Genomic DNA, 19,345 nt, shown 5'->3' on the forward strand with positions numbered 1-19,345 from the left:
ATATATATAAAATCAGTTAAAGTGTCATGAAAAGGTTGGTCTCTCTCAGCTCTCGTGACTCTCCAGAAGTTCAGCAGGTAAACCAGTGAGTTTCAGTGAGAGCCAGTCAACTTTAGTCCAGTGGTGCAGATATTTGACCTCAGAGCAGCCCTCGCCCTGGAGTATAACCTCATTAACACACGGCTAGCTCACATTCCTCAGCTGAAGAAGCACACACAGAATGTGGGAGTGTCTGGACTTAACATTGTGAGAGAGGTTATATTATAAACATGTGCAAAATATATATTTTCTACTGACTAAGTTACTATTAGATGTATTATTTAATTAAATCAAATTTAAATAAATTTAATCAAAATATTTATTTTAATAAATCTATTATTTATTGACTTATTTATCGAATGTATTCATTTATTATTTATTTATTTTAATTATTTTAATCATTTAATCAGATTTATTTCATTAGTCTGATCTTGTGTTTCAGTGGTTACAACATGTTTTCTACTCACAGTTGTACTGTTAGATTTATTTATCTATTTATTTATTTATTAAAAACTTTATATTAATAAATATATCATTCATTTAAATACTTTTTTTATGTATTTTTATTAGTCAATCAATTGTAATCAGACGTATTAATGCATTTATTTAAATACATTTGTAATCATTTTAATGAAATGTATCAATTTAATTATTTGTTTTTATTCATTTTGGTCTTGTTTTAATTTAAATTAAATATTTTTATTTATATAGTTATTTGTTAGATTAATCTTATTTGTATTATTTACTTATAAAAAATAAAATAATAAATAAAAAACTTGCTTTAGAGGATCCAGCTGGGCGGCAAAAGTTGAGGATTTGATAAGAATAGACACAGAATCCGAATGTGTTTAGCGTTTGTCAGGTGTTTGTGAAACACATTGATCCAGCCATTCAGAGGTTAAAGGTCACAGCTGTTGTTTGATCAGTCTGTAGTGTGTGTCCATACATAGACGGTTGGGCCTTTGGAAACATCTCTAACTTCTGCTGAAGTCTGCAGCTTCTCAGATGTTTCTCCTGAGTGAATTTTTTCTTCCAGGTGCATTTTTCATTCCCTACCTGATCTTCCTCTTCACCTGCGGTATTCCCGTGTTTTTCCTGGAGATTTCTCTGGGTCAGTTCACCAGCGAGGGAGGAATCACATGCTGGAGGAAGATCAGCCCGCTGTTCGAAGGTGAAGCAACATGAATGATGTTGGTTATTCTGACCTTTAAATGTATGAGAAAATTAAAAACATTTCAATACGACACGACCAGTGTGTTTTTATTATATAAATGCACAGGAACCACCTGTACAGAGAACAAAAAATATTAGTTTTTTAATGCGATACAGGCACAAATCCCATGTTTTTGTTGTTTTGTTTTGTACTGCTTTTTTTGTAATTAACAATATTATAGTTTTCACATAATGTTCAGTTAATAGACGTTTTATTAATTAAAAAAATAATTTAAATACCCCAACATGTTATATATGTGCAGAAATCAGTGTTATTTTAATATCGTTTGTATACTGTTATAGCATTTATTAATATTTTTTATTTGTATTTTTATATTTTCAGTTCATTTAAATGTAAGTTATGTGCATTTGTCATTTTTATTAGTTTTATTTTTATATTTATTTTAATATTTCTATTTAGCTTTAATTTATTTTTATTCATCTTTTTTATTTTTGTTAGTTGTAATTCTTCAACTTTTTTCAACAGTTCTGATTTTCATTTCGATTTTTTTAAGTTTTACGACTAGTTAAAAAATAAAAAGTTTTAAAGTTAAAATTATCATCCAATTTTTATGTTATGGTATATTAGATTAACCGAATTTCAGTTTTTAATAGTTTTTATAATAATTTTTTTTTTTGGCGTTTACAGCAACAAAACTGATTTCGATTCTATTTATAAATTAATTAATTAATTAATGACAAGGTGGTAATCATGAAGTGACATCATTGGGACCTTTTCTGCAGAGTAAAGTGAAGTGAAGAACATGATGTCATTGCATTTTCTCCGTTTTGACACAAACTGTGGTGTAATCGGATCTGTAGGGATCGGATACGCCACTCAGGTCATTGTGGCTCTGCTGAACTTCTACTATATAATCGTTTTGGCCTGGGGAATATTTTACCTGTCCTTCTCCTTCTCCTGGATCCTGCCGTGGTCCTCCTGCAACAACACCTGGAACACAGGTGAGAACACCATCAGTTCAGAAATCTGCAGCTTTATGTGCTCATGGTTAGTATTATAGTGCATTACCATTGGCTCAATAGATTCTACTGTATATATAACCCAGAGATTCCTGTTGTTTTTCAGAATCCTGCATAGAATTTCAAAGACGAAATGAATCCATTGACCAAAGTCACCTAGAGAACGCAACATCGCCCGTGATCGAGTTTTGGGAGTACGTTTTATTAGTATCTTCCTGTCAATTTTCACTGTTCATTGAGTTTGTCGAATGAATAAAAAACCTTCATTGAAAAGCAACATATCTGACTCCTCAAACATGGCGATAAAACCCCACGTTGATGTCACATTATCTGGAAACTTCTCTAGCGAACTAATAGAGGCTGCAGCTGATGTGTCGTTTCTGTCTCTCTGTAGACGCAGAGTTTTGCGGATCTCGTCTGGGATTGAGGAGATAGGAACGCTGCACTGGGATCTGGTCCTCTGTCTGTTGCTGGCCTGGGTTCTCTGTTATTTCTGCATTTGGAAAGGCGTCAAATCCACCGGCAAGGTACATGAGATCAGTTCATTAAAATGTAAGATTACATGGGTGTCCTTTGAAATACCTTGAATCACAATGCAATTTTTTTTTTTTTGAGAAAAACGGTAATAGTGATAGACTAATCTATCTATATTTGACTGTTTTGATCAACAGTTGATTGATGGCATTGATTGATTGATTGATTGAACTGTCTCTGATTGGCTGAATGACAAAGGGGGTTATTATGCCAAGTATCATTTCCAAAATCGACAATCATCTAGATTTAATTTTGTAAAATTGTATTATGAACAACTGTCTATTTAAATTTGAAATACAATTTTTGTATTTTAATATTTAATATATTTTAATCCCCTTTTTTAATAATTATTGTGTACATTTTGTGTACATCTTGTTATTTTAAAATAAATATTAAAAGTATTTCTAAATATGTTTTTTTGTGTAAATCTTATTTGCTTTTATTAAATTGCATCATGATAAATATCCAAACACATGTTAGCGTTTAGCCTCACGCTGTGTTCCTGTCATGCAACAGGTGGTGTACTTCACTGCGACCTTCCCATATGTTATGCTGCTGATTTTACTGATCCGAGGGGTAACCCTGCCAGGAGCATCCCGTGGGATCAAGTACTACCTTTATCCCGACCTGGGGCGATTAGCAGACCCGCAGGTATCGTAATTAGCTTTTCAGCTGAATATTGGCACGGTTGTGGTTCGGCCGTAGGTAATCATATTTGTGCTGATATACAGTCATATTGCACAGCTACAAATGTGAGATGTTGAGTATATACAACAGTTCGACAGGAACAAATGTGTAAATGAATAAGAAACAACGACGGAAACATCTCAAGAACAGTTACTAATTCAAAACGTCACTTTAGAACTTTAGTAATGAAGGAAGGTTGAGTTGCTTCATTAAAATCTCACTCTGTTATAGAGTATGATGAGAGAGAGATGGACTGAGCGAGTGTGATTACCTGCATCTGATACAGCATTCATTCTTCAGCTCAATCTCATATTCACAATAAAACACGAGTTTGAATGTCCCCTGAGGAAAGCGATATCTTTGTCAAATTATCCTTTCATCGGTTAAATGTGATTTCTGAGGACAGCGCTTCTCGCTGCATTTGTTAACTGAGTCTTACAAGCTATTGTTGAAAGTAAAAATAACCTCCTTTTTTTTTTAAAAAAAAAACCTGTTTCAGTGTCTTTCAATAAAAAAATACTTCAGTGTGGACGTACTCAGAAAACCAGTCTTATCACGGAACAATGTAACTAAAATTACCATCACAAACACACACACACTGTTTCTTAATAATAAATACTATTATTAATTATATAAAATATTATTTATTGAATTATAATATTTAATAAACAACAGCAACAGCCATCATAAAAGCTGTTAGGGAATTCAATCAGAAGCACAAAGGCAGCACTCTGATATACAGCATTAAAGTTATATAAAATATAATGTGATGAGATTTTGCTCTCAGACAAAACTGTGTGCTCTGGAACAAATAATAAATTAATGAGGCCAAAGACTGTCGGTTAGATTTACCCAAAATAAATGATAACTTTATACACGTGTATAACGCTGATGCCCTGGAGCTCACATCTCCAAAAACCTTGAAGCAAATTTTCAAACAGACGTCAAACAGACTGTTGATTTGGGCATCTGTCATAACACACTCACTTTGAGTAATACGTCAAGTGGAGTGATACAAATCGTGAAAAGGCTGAAGAATTTAAATTTAATTTAATTTAAAATTATGCATTTAGCAGACACTTTTATCCAACGCGAATTACATTGCATTCAGGCTAACAATTTTCTCCTATCATGTGTTCCCCAGGATTCGAACCCCCAACCTTGCGCTTGTTAACATAATGCTCTACCACCTGAGCTACAGGAATACTATGTTATGTTATTACTCCTCTCAGCCAATCAGATTCAATTACCAGAAAGAACTGTTCTATAAATATATACATATGTGTTATAGATATAAAGATTTTTAATTTAGCTACTTTAATATATTATTTACATTTAATTTTAGTAAACTTCAACACTTGTGAAATGATAGTGTGGACAGTCAGTCCCAAAAGTTGGTTTTGAAAAATCGTATTTGTGTTCAGTGTGAATATTGAGTTTGGGGTTATGTTTTGGTAATTCCGCTGTAACACAAGTAAGTGATTTTCACACCATATCTCAAGTCGAAAGATCCTGCGATTTGTCTACCCAGGTGCTTTAGTCGTGATCAGGAGCAGGGAAACTTTGTTTTCTGTACTTCTTTGATTGTGTCCATCTGTGCGTTTGACATTTGTTCCGACTTTTACAACAGTGTCACTGGAAGACCACACAAACCCACGTGATATCTGAGAACAGGCCACAACTTATGGGTGTAGATGAATAGCTGGTAAAATATTTGGCACTTTTGGTTGGATTTAAGAGAGAGTATTGGTTGTGTTGATCTCATTTCATCTCAGAAGTGTAAAAATGAGGCCAATTCAATAAAACCTTAAGGATTTAGGCAAACAGTTAAATGAAGTTTGTGGTTCTTGGATGGATTTGAGAGATAGCATTGTTTGTGTTGACATTGTTTTATCTCAGAAGTATTAAAGTGGGGCCAGAAAAAAATACAAGTAAAAGAAATAACTTATGGGTGTAGATGAATAGCTAGACAAAAATGTGGCACTTTTGGTTTGATTTAAGAGAGAGCATTGGTTGTGTTGATGTTATTTCATCTTAGAAGTTAGATGAAGTTTGGGGTTCTTGGATGGATTTGAGAGATTGCATTGGTTGTGTTGATGTTATTTTATCTCAGACGTAATCAAATGAGGCCGGTTCAACTAAATCTATTGGGTTTACGTAAGAATCTAGAGAAAGTTTGAAATTTTTGATTTGATTTGAGAGATAGCATTGGTTGTGTTTACTTTCACTCTCTGAAGTAGGAACTTTAGGTAAATTCTAATGGGTTTATATGAACAAGTAGACAAAGTAAGGATTTTTTGTTTGGATTTTAATGATAATGATTGCTGTTTTGACATCTCTTGATCTTAGATAAAAGCAAAGCCAGATTTCACTAAACCTTCAGCTCACAAGGAAAACGGTTGGACGAGGTTGATCAGATGAGTGATCTAATGCTCCAGAAACTTGAAAATCAGTCATCAGTTTCTATAAATACCAACATGAATTGACATGCAATTGACATCTTGTTTTGGCATCTTCTGGTCTTAAATGTATACGGATGAGAAACTGAATGAAACCTTGAGCTAGAAAAGCAGCATTCATAAGCCATTTTCTCTAAAGTGTTCAAAGATATTTAATGGTTTTTAATGATTTCAACCTCATATAAAGTCTCCTTTTGGTCAGTATGAGCATTTTGGTTGGATTTGAGAGATAACAATTGATGTGTTGATGTCAGTTCATCTCAGAAGTACAAAATGAGGCCAGCTCAACAAAATATTGTGGGTTTATGTGAACAGCTATGTGAAGTTTGTGAAATCAATAATTGAATGCTTCAAAAACATGAGCATCATGGGTGCAATTTGGTTTTTAAATCAACATGAATCGACAAAAAACAGAAACCACTGTGATTCATGATGAGCGTTTGATTGACAGGCTAATAGGAAAACTACTGTTTGTCGCAGATCATGTATAAACCTGTTTCAGGCATTTAAGGCTATTAAACAAGAGGTTACACAAGCTCTAGGAATCCTACGACAGCTCCAGTCTTTCATCTTGTCCATTCAAGCTTATTACCTAAAGCCAAATGAGTTTTTTAACTGCTAAATACGTCACAGTCACTAAACTTTTGACATGCTCTGCTGTAGCCTACGTTGTGTTTGTGATCTTTGATGTCATGGAGGTTAAATAATCAGCTAAAATGAAACCATAATAAACAATCATAAGAATCCAAAATGCTCAGTATTTTAGAGCTGTGATGGTATTTTTCTGGTTTCAGGTGTGGATGGATGCAGGCACGCAGATCTTCTTCTCGTATGCCATCTGTTTAGGTTGCCTCACTGCACTCGGAAGCTACAATAAATACAACAACAACTGCTACAGGTGAGAAAATGGTCAAAAACGTGTATGTGTGTGTGTGTGCACTTGGATCGGATAAATGCAGAGCACAAATTCAGAGTATGTGTTACCATACTTGGCCACACGTCACTCACTTTCTCACTTTCAGGAATTCATTATGTGTATTTGATTTGGGAATCATTCAGGATTCTGGTTCCTTACTGGCTCAATTATGAATCTTTTAGTGCTTTAAGGAATGAATATTTGGAAGAATCAAATGCATTATAACTGGTAAATAGTGAGATTGTTTTATTATCACTTATTTATCTGATTTACTACAATAACAAGTCGATTTAAAACAGTTTTTTGAGTCTTTTAAAGGTGGAATAAATGCAATCCAATAGTTGTCCTTAAAGGTATAGTTCACCCAAAAATGAAAATAACCCCATGATTTAGTCACCCTCAAGCCATCCTAGGTGCATATGACTTTCTTCTTTCAGACGAATCCAATCAGAGTCATATTAAAACATGTCCTGGCTCTTACAAGCTTTATAATGGCAGTGAATGGGTGTTATTTTTCAACGGTCCAAAAGGACGCCAATAAAGCGCATCCATCCATCATAAATGTGTGGAGGATTAATAAAGGTCTCCTGAAGTCAATCTTTGCAAGTTCTAAAATAATTTTAATATGTAATATTTTATAATATTATAATTTGACTCACTAAAAGATTTGACTTATTATGATCATTTGGTTGCAGTATCAGTCCCACATCAGTTTTTCTCATTGTTTCTTAAAGTATCATTCTGCCTCTTTGTCTCCGTGTTCGTCTGTTTTTAGGGATTCTCTGGCTCTGTGTTTCTTGAACAGTGGAACCAGTTTTGTCGCTGGTTTTGCCATCTTCTCGATTCTCGGCTTCATGTCTTACGAACAGAACGTCCCGATCTCAGAAGTGGCCGAGTCTGGTGAGAGCAGCTTTACCAATCACAGAATTAACTGAAATATATAAAAAATCAATTGAGTTATTATATATGTTTTTGTAAATAATGTAATTATGTTAATCACCAAAAGTAATTTGTTGTATGTAGCACATTAAAACCAATGCCACTCAAGTTCACTGCACTATAAATATATATATATACAGTATATACAGTACATACATATTGTATAACATATAATATAAATTATTAAAGTATGTGTGTATATATATATATATATATATATATATATAACAATTTATGAAATATTTTAATTAATCAAGTAAATAAATTGATAATTTTATTAAAAATATGTATGATATTTATAATCATTTTAAATAATAAATTAAATTAAATTAAATGATATTTTACATTGATAGAATATTTAATTTATATTAAATTTGTGTAAAAAAATTCAATTTTTATGCATTTTAAAAGAAAATATTATGTTAGTGTTTCTGCTTCAAAATTGCATGTTTAATTTATGCTTTATTTATAATTGTGTGTGAAATTTACTAGCATTTCTTTTTTAATTTTTTTTAAGTAAACCATACATTTTTCCAGTCGGTTATTTTTAGATAATTGACCTTTAGCTCACAAACACACTGTAACCTCTGTCCCAGTGCACACATTTGTCTGAGGTCAAGTTTGTTTGTAAATGACTTTTTTCTTTTCTTTTCATAAGTCAAGGTCTGTTTAATCAGTTTTGTTCTTGAAATGTCAGTGGGTTCATTTTTCTTTTTTGTGCTCCATATGATGAATATTTACCTTCAGCCAAACAAAAAACATATTAAAGAGAATCTGTAATAAATTCTGGCACACATTTTCTAGTTTCTGTATTAATGTTGCTCTTGTTTATCTGCATGGCCTCTTTCAGGTCCTGGTTTGGCGTTCATTGCGTATCCGCGGGCAGTGTCCATGATGCCCGTCTCTCCGCTGTGGGCCTGTTTCTTCTTCATCATGATTGTTCTGCTGGGCTTGGACAGTCAGGTTTGAGTCTTCACATGCATTTCTAGGGCCCTGTGATTTCCGTGATGTAGAAAATACAGATGGAATCGAAGAATCTAGTCATCAAAAAATAAACAAAATAAATAGCACTAATATTAATACTAAAGAACTGTTGAGCAATATCACATTTATTTTGTAAACCTTTGTTGTGCAGCACTCTAAAATTATATATATTATATATATATATATAATTAAATTTTAAAATATTAATTACATTGTTACTGTTTTATGCCTTCACTTCGTTACACATATAATCATTTATTAATTTATTTGATAATATATTTTTGTTCAATCACAAATCTAGAAAAATGTAAACAGATAAAAGAGAATGTCTGAAAGAAATGTTATTAAATGATTAAAGTATTCAATTGATTAGACATGCTTTTTTAGTACTAAATTTTGATTAAACCATTAAAAGGGAATGAAGAAGGGTCAGATTTAATAAGGCTCTGAAAATATAATTTATGCTAAACTTTTAATAAATTGTTTTATTAAAATTGATTGAAATTATAATTTTTTTATTGCTAAAATAAATATATATTAAATCATTAAAACAAATGCTGAACAATTAAAATGCAAAAAATAAAAACATTTTAAAAAATACGGAATACATTTTATTTTGTGCATAATCCTGAATCATGGCTTGACAATGTTTGCATCTCGTGTAACATGAAGCCCAAGCTGAGCTAGTAGAAATGAGTGATGTAGGTTTTGTGGTTTTGCTGATCTGCTGTAGTTCGTGTGTGTGGAGAGTCTGGTCACAGCTACGGTGGACATGTACCCCACTTTCTTTCGTCGGAAGAACCGCAGAGAGCTGCTCATCCTCGTCGTGGCCGTCGTGTCCTTCCTCGTGGGTCTCATCATGCTCACAGAGGTACTGCAGCGTCTCATCTGACTCTGATCCAGAAATCTGATTCATAGAACTGGCAGATTTAGGAATGAACTGTGTGTGTGTGTGTGTGTGTGTGTCAGGGTGGAATGTATGTCTTCCAGCTGTTTGATTACTACGCTGCCAGTGGGATGTGTTTGCTCTTTGTTGCTATTTTTGAAACGGTGTGCATCGCTTGGATATACGGTGAGGATATACTATTAAAATTAAATTACATGCATGATAAAATATGCAAATGCAATTATCTTTTTTTTGTAATTTCCTTGCTTTTCTTTGTTGTTTCTCAGGTGCTAATCGGTTCTATGACAATATCGAGGACATGATTGGTTACCGTCCCGGGCCGTATATTAAATACTGCTGGCTCTTTTTCACCCCAGCCACGTGTTTTGTGAGTCATTTATATTCTTTACTTTATTTACTTTTAGAAATTTAGATTTTTGTTTATTTATTTTTTGTAACCTTTAAATAACTTTCCCAAACACACACATACTCTCTCACACACTCTCTCTCACACACACACACACTCGCTCACACACTCGCACACACACACACTTACACACACACTTATACACACACTCTCTCACACACACTCACACACACACACACACACACACACACACTCTCTCACACACACTCACACACACACACACACACACACACACACACTCTCTCACACACACTCACACACACACACACACACTCGCACACACACACAGACACACACACACAAATACTCGCACACGCACACACACACTCTATCACACACACTCACACACACACACACACACATACACTCGCACACACACACACACACACACACACATACTCGCGCACACACACACACACACTCTCTCTCACACACTCACACACACACATACACTCGCACACACACACACACACACACACACATACTCGCGCACACACACACACACTCTCTCTCACACACTCACACACACACACACACATACACTCGCACACACACACACACACACACACACATACTCGCGCACACACACACACACTCTCTCTCACACACTCACACACACACATACACTCGCGCGCACACACACACACACACACACTCACTCACACACACACACACTCTCTCTCACACACTCACACACACACATACACTCGCGCGCACACACACACACACACACACACTCACTCACACACACACACACACTCTCTCTCTCTCACACACACACACACAAATGAATATTCAATAAGTATCGAATACCAAAATTACCATGCAAATTAATTATTAATCACTCAAGTAATTTAGATTGTTTTAAGGCGTTCCTTTCCTCTGCTGATTTAAACACTGAAATACATTTTTCAAACGAATTTGAAATCCCTCAAAACTTGGAGTAACTTTAAGTTTAATCTGCAGTTGTTCTTGGGCTTCATGCTGACGTCTGCTGATGCGTTTGTAGAAAGGTTTAGTTTAGTTTTAAGACCAACTGCAGTAACATGGTTTCCTCCTGTGCTTGTCGTGACAGGGTACGTTTGCGTTCTCGCTGATCAAATACACTCCTCTGAAGTATAATAACGAGTATGTGTACCCGTGGTGGGGTTACGCTCTCGGCTGGCTGCTGGCGCTCTCCTCCATGCTCTGCATCCCACTGTGGGTCGTTTCTAAACTGAGCACAGCCAAAGGTTCACTGAGAGAGGTGAGTGACTCTAACTCAGTCTGATGTGAGTCAGTCTGCAGCATTTAGCCTGGATCATGTGTGCAGGAAGTCTCTTCTGCTCATCAAGCCTGCATTTATTTGTTACAGCAAAAGCAGGAAAATTGTGAAATCATTTTACTATATAAAATATCTGTTTTCTGTGTGAATCTGTGTTAAACTGTAATTTATTTCTGTGATGCACAGCTGTATTTTCAGCATCATTCCTCCAGTCTTCAGTGTCACATGATCTTCAGTTATTTTAAATAGTAAAAATATAACAATTTTACTGCATTTCAGATCAAATAAATGCAGGCTTGGTGAACAAAAGAGACTTCTTTAAAAAAAAAAAATATTATTTAAATAAATAATTATTAAAAAATTACTATTCAAAAACTGTTTTATTTGATAATATTATTATTAGCAGTAGTATTAATTTATTTAATAACTATTATTTGATTTCAGTTTCAGTTCCACCGAACCATGCAGATTGTTGCATGTAATTCAACATAATATAGTTTAAGATTAATTGAAACAATCAAACCATCTTATACAGGTTGTGTTTTTCGTTGTTGTTGTTTTCAGAACGCATATCTTAACTTTTAGCAGTCTGATCAAATAATGAATCAAGAAATAAATATGAAAATCTCTTTTAGATATTATACTATATCTAGTATCATTATTCACATCAGAAAAGAGCATTGCATTGCATTTTGGGATATAGTGTGCTGTGGTTGTATACTACTGTACATATTTTGACATGCATTGAGAAAAATCACGTTATGCACACTTTGAAAGCTATTCCAAAGCTCTCTGCTTTCTCTCCTCAGCGTTTCCAGAAGCTCATCACTCCCTCGCAGGACCTGCCCAAAACCAGACGAGAACAGGAGAAGCTTCAGGCCATCTTCACAGCCGACGGCGACGCTCTGCGCTCCACCAAAGATGGGTACATCCCTGTCAGCGAGAAGGAGTCGCACTGTTAGACGGAGCGCTGTGTGTGCCTCTGAACCATCCTGTGATACCTCACACAGAACTGGCAGCCAAAAACATTACCACAGACAGACAGAAGGGCTACTTCTCATTTACAAAAAACATCTACAATACAGTGTTTAGTTTATTATACACTCTCAGAAGAAAAGGTACAAAAGCTCTGTCACTGGAACGGTAGATTTTCAAAAGGTGCACTTTTGTACCTTTTTTTCGGAGCGTGCACATCTAGAGATTTCAATTAAAGCCATTTTCTCAAAAGGAGATGTTTCTCCACTTAAGCAGCCTGTTGTGTTCCTATCGAAGGTTTTTATAAAGGGTTTTTTCTCATATCGTTCACCTGGTTTTATACAGCACTTGATTCCTGAAAAAAAAATCATTTATTCTTAGTCTGTTGACGGTGTTTTCTGATTCATGGAGAAACTAAAACAGATACATCCAAAATCTCATCGTTAAAAACTAAATGAAAGGAGAACTTTAAACCTGGCTTCATCCAATCTTCTGGAAATGCATGCAGATCATATAATACCTCATTTGCATGATTAAACATAACACTTCATCAATCAACTAAGTATGGTGATCTATAACGTTTTTGTTGTTGTTGTTGGTTTGTTTGTTTGTTGGTGTTTTTACCTTATTCACCTGGGGTGTCTTGCATTAAATTAAACATTAATAATGCTCAGTATTGTGTGCTATTTTGTGCTTTTAGTATATAATAAACTGCACCCAAAGCCTTCTGGGTCTTTTCCCCATCAAGCCCTTCTGAAACAGAAACTGGAGGGTCTTTAAGGACTGTTTCAGTTCAAACAATCAATGCATCTGCTTTCTAAGGAAGCAAAATTGTGTTTTTTTGTGGATGTTGATGGTAAACACATCAAAGCCTGTGGGGTTTTATACAAGAACCATCTTGAATGAGTTATTATAAATGCTTATGAAGGTTTTAGACGATACAGAACTGATGCATGCATGAATATGGTACTGTTTTGAGGTTTCTGTGTTACACAGGTTCAGTCATCGTTTTTGTGCACTTCTTTGAGAATGTTTTAGGATATAAATAATTTGTGATTTTTGTATTTTTATTGTGAAACTGTTTGAGCAGTGTACATCTGTCATGTCGAATCTGCTGTGTGATGATAAAGCTATGGAATTTTAACTTCTGCACAAATCAATCAGAATGCATATTAAGGACAAATCCTCTTCCTTGTTTTCACTGGTGCATGCTGTCTTGATGTATATGAAGTCTTGTGAAAGCAGTCTTTGTGTTTATAAGCTGTACACATCAGTTGCATTTGGGTTTCACAACCTTGTAAATGTGTAACATTTGAGCCAGATATACCTTATTACTCATGTACATTACATCAATAAAAAGAAACCGCTATGAGGACTATTCAATCCAGTATTTGTAATTACAGACAATAGCGGTCAATAGCTGTTGCATTGAATTGCAACTTTAATTTAAGTGGTTTTATTAATTTTATGCTAGTGTAAAATTTTGTTGTGAATTCTTGACAATTCCTATGTTTACTCTAATGCACAGAAAGGATAAAAGTATCTGCTAAATGAATTAATCTTAATGCAAATACACACACACACACACACACACACATATATATATATATATATATATATATATATATATATATATATATATATATATATATATATATATATATATATATGATGAGCACATCCATATTAATAAAAACACTCAAATTGAAACCTATTTACAGTATGCATTTGCATGAACACACACAAAAGCTCTCTAAGGAGATAAATTAGGTGAATACTTTAATTTAATAATGCATGAAATTAATTGCTAAATAGTTTGCATTCATTTTATATTAGTGTAAGATTTCTTGCATTAAAACCTTGGGAATACTTGACAATATCTATGTTTGTACTCGTCTCATGCAAGTCATTTTGAATTAAAAGTAAAGAAATAAATCTAACTGTAAAGGCATTTATCTGGTGAGAATATTGCAAATTAGATGTATGCTTGCAAGCACTCCTGTGCAAATTACTTTTAACACTACGTTTTTAACTTTTTTTTAAATCTGAAAATAGACTTCTCTCAAGGAGCAAAAAGGGTAAATATGATAAAATCTAAACAAAATAACATTTTGTTAGCTGAGAAATGTACTAAGTGAGTACATTTTATACATTTTAATTATAGCTTTACGTTAGATTTTTCTGAAAGATTCGATCGACGTCTTGAGGTAAACTTAATTTAAAATGTACTTTTTTTTATTGTACGGACTTCAAAAATACAATATAATATCACGTATTATTACTTATTTATTTATTTATTTAGAGCATGTCTCCGTTCATTGGTCACTTTTCCCGCCTGCAGCGCAGCTGAGCGCCTCACGGGGGCGCCAGAGCATATGTCTATGCGCCAGAGCCCTTCCCTCTCTGGAGGATCCGGTCAGTGTTTACGGAAGTGACGTCTGACGTGACGTGTCGTTTTCCGCACAGGCGTCCAGAAACCAATAAAAAAGTCATGAAACTGCGGCGAGAATCGCGCTTATAGATCATAAATGTCCTAATGACCCGCGAGCAGCGTGGTCGTGATCATGTGTGCGACACCGAGGAGCGACGCTGTGTTTATAGACGCCCCGCTCGGGTTAATTGATTAATTAACTACTCGTTAACTATATGTCGAGCGGCAGCCCCGAGGCGCTGAAGAAGAAGAAACTCCTGGAGAACATGCAGACCGATCTGCGCTCTCTGTCCATCGAGTGCAGGAAGAAATACCCTCCAGTCAAAGAGGGGTGTGTGTGTGTGTGTGTGTGTGTGTGTGTGTGTGTGTGTGTGTGTGTGTGTGTGTGTCTGTCTGTCTGTCTGTCTGTCTGTCTGTCTGTCTGTCTCAGAGAGAGAGAGAGAGAGAGTGAGTGAGTGAGTGTGTGAGTGTGTGTGTGTGTGTGTCTGTCTGTCTGTCTGTCTGTCTGTCTGTCTGTCTCAGAGAGAGAGAGAGTGAGTGTCTGTGTGTGTGTGTGTGTGTGTGTGTGTGAGAGAGAGAGAGAGAGAGAGTGTGTGTGTGTGTGTGTGTGTGCGCGCACAGATAATACACACTGACACATAAATTTCAATTTTTTCAATTTATTTATAAAGCACAATTAAACACAACTACCATTGACCAATGTGCTGTACAAAGTAAAACAACAACAAAATCACAAATAAATAACACTAGATTAAACCAGGACAACATCATCACCCGTCATGTAGTATAAGACAGATCGAATAAAAAAGTTTTTAACTTAGATTTCAAATCTGCACACTGTACCTACATACATTTAAAAGTCATTTATAATATATCTTCAATATATAATGGAATAATTAGGGAATTCAGTGCAATGTTAATTTAATATTAAATACTTTGCATTTAAAATTAGATACATTTTTATTGTAATTAAAATATAAATGAAATTAGTTTTTAGAAATTTGAAATTAATACAAATTGGCCAAAATATATTCCTATGCTACTCACGAAAATTTATATTTTTAAAATACACAGTGTTAAGAAAGACTTGATATAGATAATATATAATGTGCACATGTAAAAAAAAAAAATAAAAAAAAAATATATATATATATATACGTATAAAGATAGGATGCACTTATTTTGCAGAACTGTCTTATCTGTCTAACGTTAGGCCATTCTTAAAAATATTTTGGTTTGCAGTAACAGTATTTTTTTTTAAAAAAGGGTCGGTAGGTCGGTCTATATTTTTTTTTTTTTCAAGTTTCAATGTAAAAAAAAAAAAAAAAATTTGTGATGGTGATGACGTCGGAATCAATTTAAACAAATTAGCATATCGTGACGTCACTGACTGGGTCTTCAACCCGTGCCTTCGGTCGCATCATTGCAAACCTCATTTTGATGCAGGCTATACAGACCACAAACTAATTTAAATCTTTGTCAAAAACATGTTTATTGCATGAATTTCAGGTGAGAAAAAAATGAGGTACTGTTTTACTTGCATCCACCGCTACGTATCAATGCAACCTACAAATGAGAGAACGTTTACTTTGCTTTCTTGGGTTGTCACTTTTGTGAAAAAAATCCTGTTTGATTTGAGTGACGAGTGTTCATTGAATCGATTGTAAAATCGATTTTGCATGTCTACAGTTTTATACGGCAAAAAACACCAAATATAGGTAAATCCACGGACAACAGGCAGGACGAATGTAATGACCAATATTTCTGATGATTTATTGGCGTGAAGTTGCGTGCACAATGACAAACAGGAGTGCAACATTTTCGAAAAACAATAAGCAGAGTGGACTGCCATAATGCAAAACATTTACTGCAGGCTTCAACATGGCTGTGTTTACGATTAAATTAATAATCTGCCATCCTCTTTATAATGAAAATTAAGATTCGGCATTTTAATCACTGTTTGAGTTGGTTCAGACAATATGCCGCTTGTTTGAATGTCAAAAAGTGCGGGCTTATCTGCTAATGTTAGCTACTGTATATTAGCATTAAACCATCCAGCAAATAGACCGGTGATTTAACGTCACCGCTCATTTTACACAGTTTAACAACAAAACAAAACGCTAAGTGAACATTACTAGCTAAGTTAACCTTTTCATGTTGGTTTTGAGCGCTATGCAGCCCAGCTAACCTGGAACAGGGTTTTAAAACAGTATGGTTTATACAGTGTTTCGGAGGAATACAGCGTCTCCTGCAGCGGGGAGTCATGGGCAGAGGGACCGCAGCTTCTTGTGTCGTCTGGGGTCTGATTAACAGCTAAATTCATCAAATTCAGTGTCCACAATGCTATTTTCCAACAAACTGTAGCTGTCATATTTTACGGGTTCCACGTGAGTGAGGATTTCATGTCGCGGCTTTCGTCGCTGTTTGTCACTTTGTCTATAGGCTAATATATTATGTATATTATAATATATTCTATACAGTATAAGATTGAGTGACAAGTAGTGCTCGCCATGTTGTTAATTTGGTTGCCATGACTTCGCGAGTGAAGACGTCTTGTCACTGTTCAGTTGCTGAGAGGGAACGGATGACAGTTCGTTTGAGTTCTGAAGAGCAGACCGCTGTGACCAGATGTAAATTAAAAATGAAGTCGTGTAATTACGACTTTATGACTTTTCATAAACAGCTGAAGGAGCAGCGGTGCGACACCCAACGTTAATGACTTTTATATCAATTGCATTTATTTATAGCAGACGCTTTTATCCAAAGCGACTTACAAATGAGAACAATAAAAGCAGTTCAACTAACAGTAGGACAACAAAAGACAAGTGTTATGGCCCTTCTCAATTAAATTTGTGTTTCGAGAGGTCTCTCGTATTACGTCGTTATGGGAAAACTCCTTTTATCGAGAATTTTGAAGCCAAATTTTTTGTGATGTAGTAAAGCGGCACAGCAGAGACTAATGAGCATCTAGCGCGTTCATTGGCTGTGCTGCAGCAACTGGCACTAACCTATGGCGAGGCGGCTCAGACACTTGAACCAATCACGGCACTTCTCGCCCTGGCACGTCAGAGCCTGCCCAAATGGGCGTGGCTTATGGCTATAATCGAGCCATGCCTAGCCTATGAAATAAAACGTGAATCAAAAAAATAATCACACAATTGTGCACATCATTAAAAGTGTAGGCTATTGCAGGACATCTGAAAGGTTTGAATTAAAGGTCAAAATAATACTAGTTTCTCACAGTAGGGTTTCAGCTAAATAAAACGGCAGCAGGAAGTAGCTGCCCTACCAAATTAGGAGGGACCTGCTATTTCGTGGCAGCCATAGACTGTATAAAAACAGCTAATCAGTATCGTATAACTGGAAGTTAAGTGACAGCAAGCAAATGTTCAATGGTGGCGCCGGCGATACCTAGTAAACCGTACTATAAACATAGTTAAACCATGCTAGAACATTTTCAAACTTTCTGGCTTTTACACACCTGATTGCAACCTGTCTCTCTTGAAATTTCTCTTTTAGAACAAAAATTAATAGAAAGACTGAGCCTGTCTCCTTATCAACCTCAAGGCGAAGGACGCGTGTAGACGTTCAGAAAAGACTTCATCAAATTAGGACAGACATGACTGATATGGACATGACAGGAATAGGGGCAGAAGACAGAGTTCTTTCTGAGAACAATGCCCCCCCCCTCTTCAGCTTATCCAAAATGATAATGGTGTGTACGCTATTTACACTGAACTCTCCCGGCAGTCTCCATTCTATACCTACCCCTTCAACTCTGACAGAATGAACATATTTGTTGTAAATTATGCATCTGACGAGCTGAAGTCAGTTGAGGTTTCAGCGCTGCGACAGAAATGTGTAGCCTTGCCATACCGGGACGGTTTCATGGCCACACCCCCTCCTCCACTAAATGGAAAAACAAATCAAATCAATCCGTCTAAACAATCAGTTCAAGTTAAAAACTCTAAAAATATAGTTGACTACTGACTTCTGACTATGACTTATATTACTCTGGATGACCATTTGCTTGAAGTATTTCACAAAGTTGGTATTTTTCCCTACACTACCCCCATAATTTCACGTTTTCAAAATATGAGATGACATATTATCCCTCAATATGCCAGGGGAAACTATATTTTAGGATGAATTGAACATGCAATTTGACAAATGTCCCACCTTTATCAATACCTGACTGTACATAGTCCACTAAATTATGCAATTATTACTTTTTTAGATTATGAAACACCACCACAACACACTCCACATTCCTCAACACCAGATTCACATTCTACTTTAAGGTTGTGCTGAAGTTCTACCTAACTATTATGATCTGTACATTTTCTTTCCTTTTACTTCTTCCCACCCTGGGGCACCATCAAGTTAACTTTCAGCCCATCTTACTTGCTTATTTGTAGACACTGTACACTTGTGCATGCTTTAGTCTGTTATTCCTTTTTTGATGATTAATAAATCCCTCTTTTCTTTCTTTCTACATTAACGATGCCTTTTCATCTGATTGAATTGGAAGCGAGCGAGGACATGGCTGTTGTGCCAGTTGACTGGTATGATGATGGGATGGTGTACTGGCCCAGCTTTAAGAGCACTGAA

General features: G+C 35.3%; 1 protein-coding gene across 1 annotated transcript in view; it reads left to right on the forward strand.

Annotated features, from left to right (window-relative positions):
- The window catches only part of LOC132133301 (sodium- and chloride-dependent GABA transporter 2-like), a 28,395-nt gene extending 15,542 nt beyond the window's left edge, over positions 1 to 12,853 (forward strand). The window contains exons 2-14 of the mRNA XM_059546102.1: positions 1,076 to 1,210; positions 2,074 to 2,214; positions 2,339 to 2,426; positions 2,627 to 2,759; positions 3,283 to 3,417; positions 6,707 to 6,810; positions 7,604 to 7,728; positions 8,618 to 8,730; positions 9,485 to 9,622; positions 9,721 to 9,823; positions 9,925 to 10,025; positions 11,140 to 11,310; positions 12,138 to 12,853. Of these exons, the coding sequence (XP_059402085.1) occupies positions 1,076 to 1,210; positions 2,074 to 2,214; positions 2,339 to 2,426; positions 2,627 to 2,759; positions 3,283 to 3,417; positions 6,707 to 6,810; positions 7,604 to 7,728; positions 8,618 to 8,730; positions 9,485 to 9,622; positions 9,721 to 9,823; positions 9,925 to 10,025; positions 11,140 to 11,310; positions 12,138 to 12,290 (1,640 nt within the window). The 3' untranslated portion in view covers positions 12,291 to 12,853. The remainder of the gene's footprint in view (positions 1 to 1,075; positions 1,211 to 2,073; positions 2,215 to 2,338; positions 2,427 to 2,626; positions 2,760 to 3,282; positions 3,418 to 6,706; positions 6,811 to 7,603; positions 7,729 to 8,617; positions 8,731 to 9,484; positions 9,623 to 9,720; positions 9,824 to 9,924; positions 10,026 to 11,139; positions 11,311 to 12,137) is intronic.
- Positions 12,854 to 19,345: the final 6,492 nt, after the last annotated feature.

Source organism: Carassius carassius, chromosome 50 (assembly GCF_963082965.1).
Source record: "Carassius carassius chromosome 50, fCarCar2.1, whole genome shotgun sequence".
Classification (NCBI taxonomy): Eukaryota; Metazoa; Chordata; class Actinopteri; order Cypriniformes; family Cyprinidae; genus Carassius; species Carassius carassius.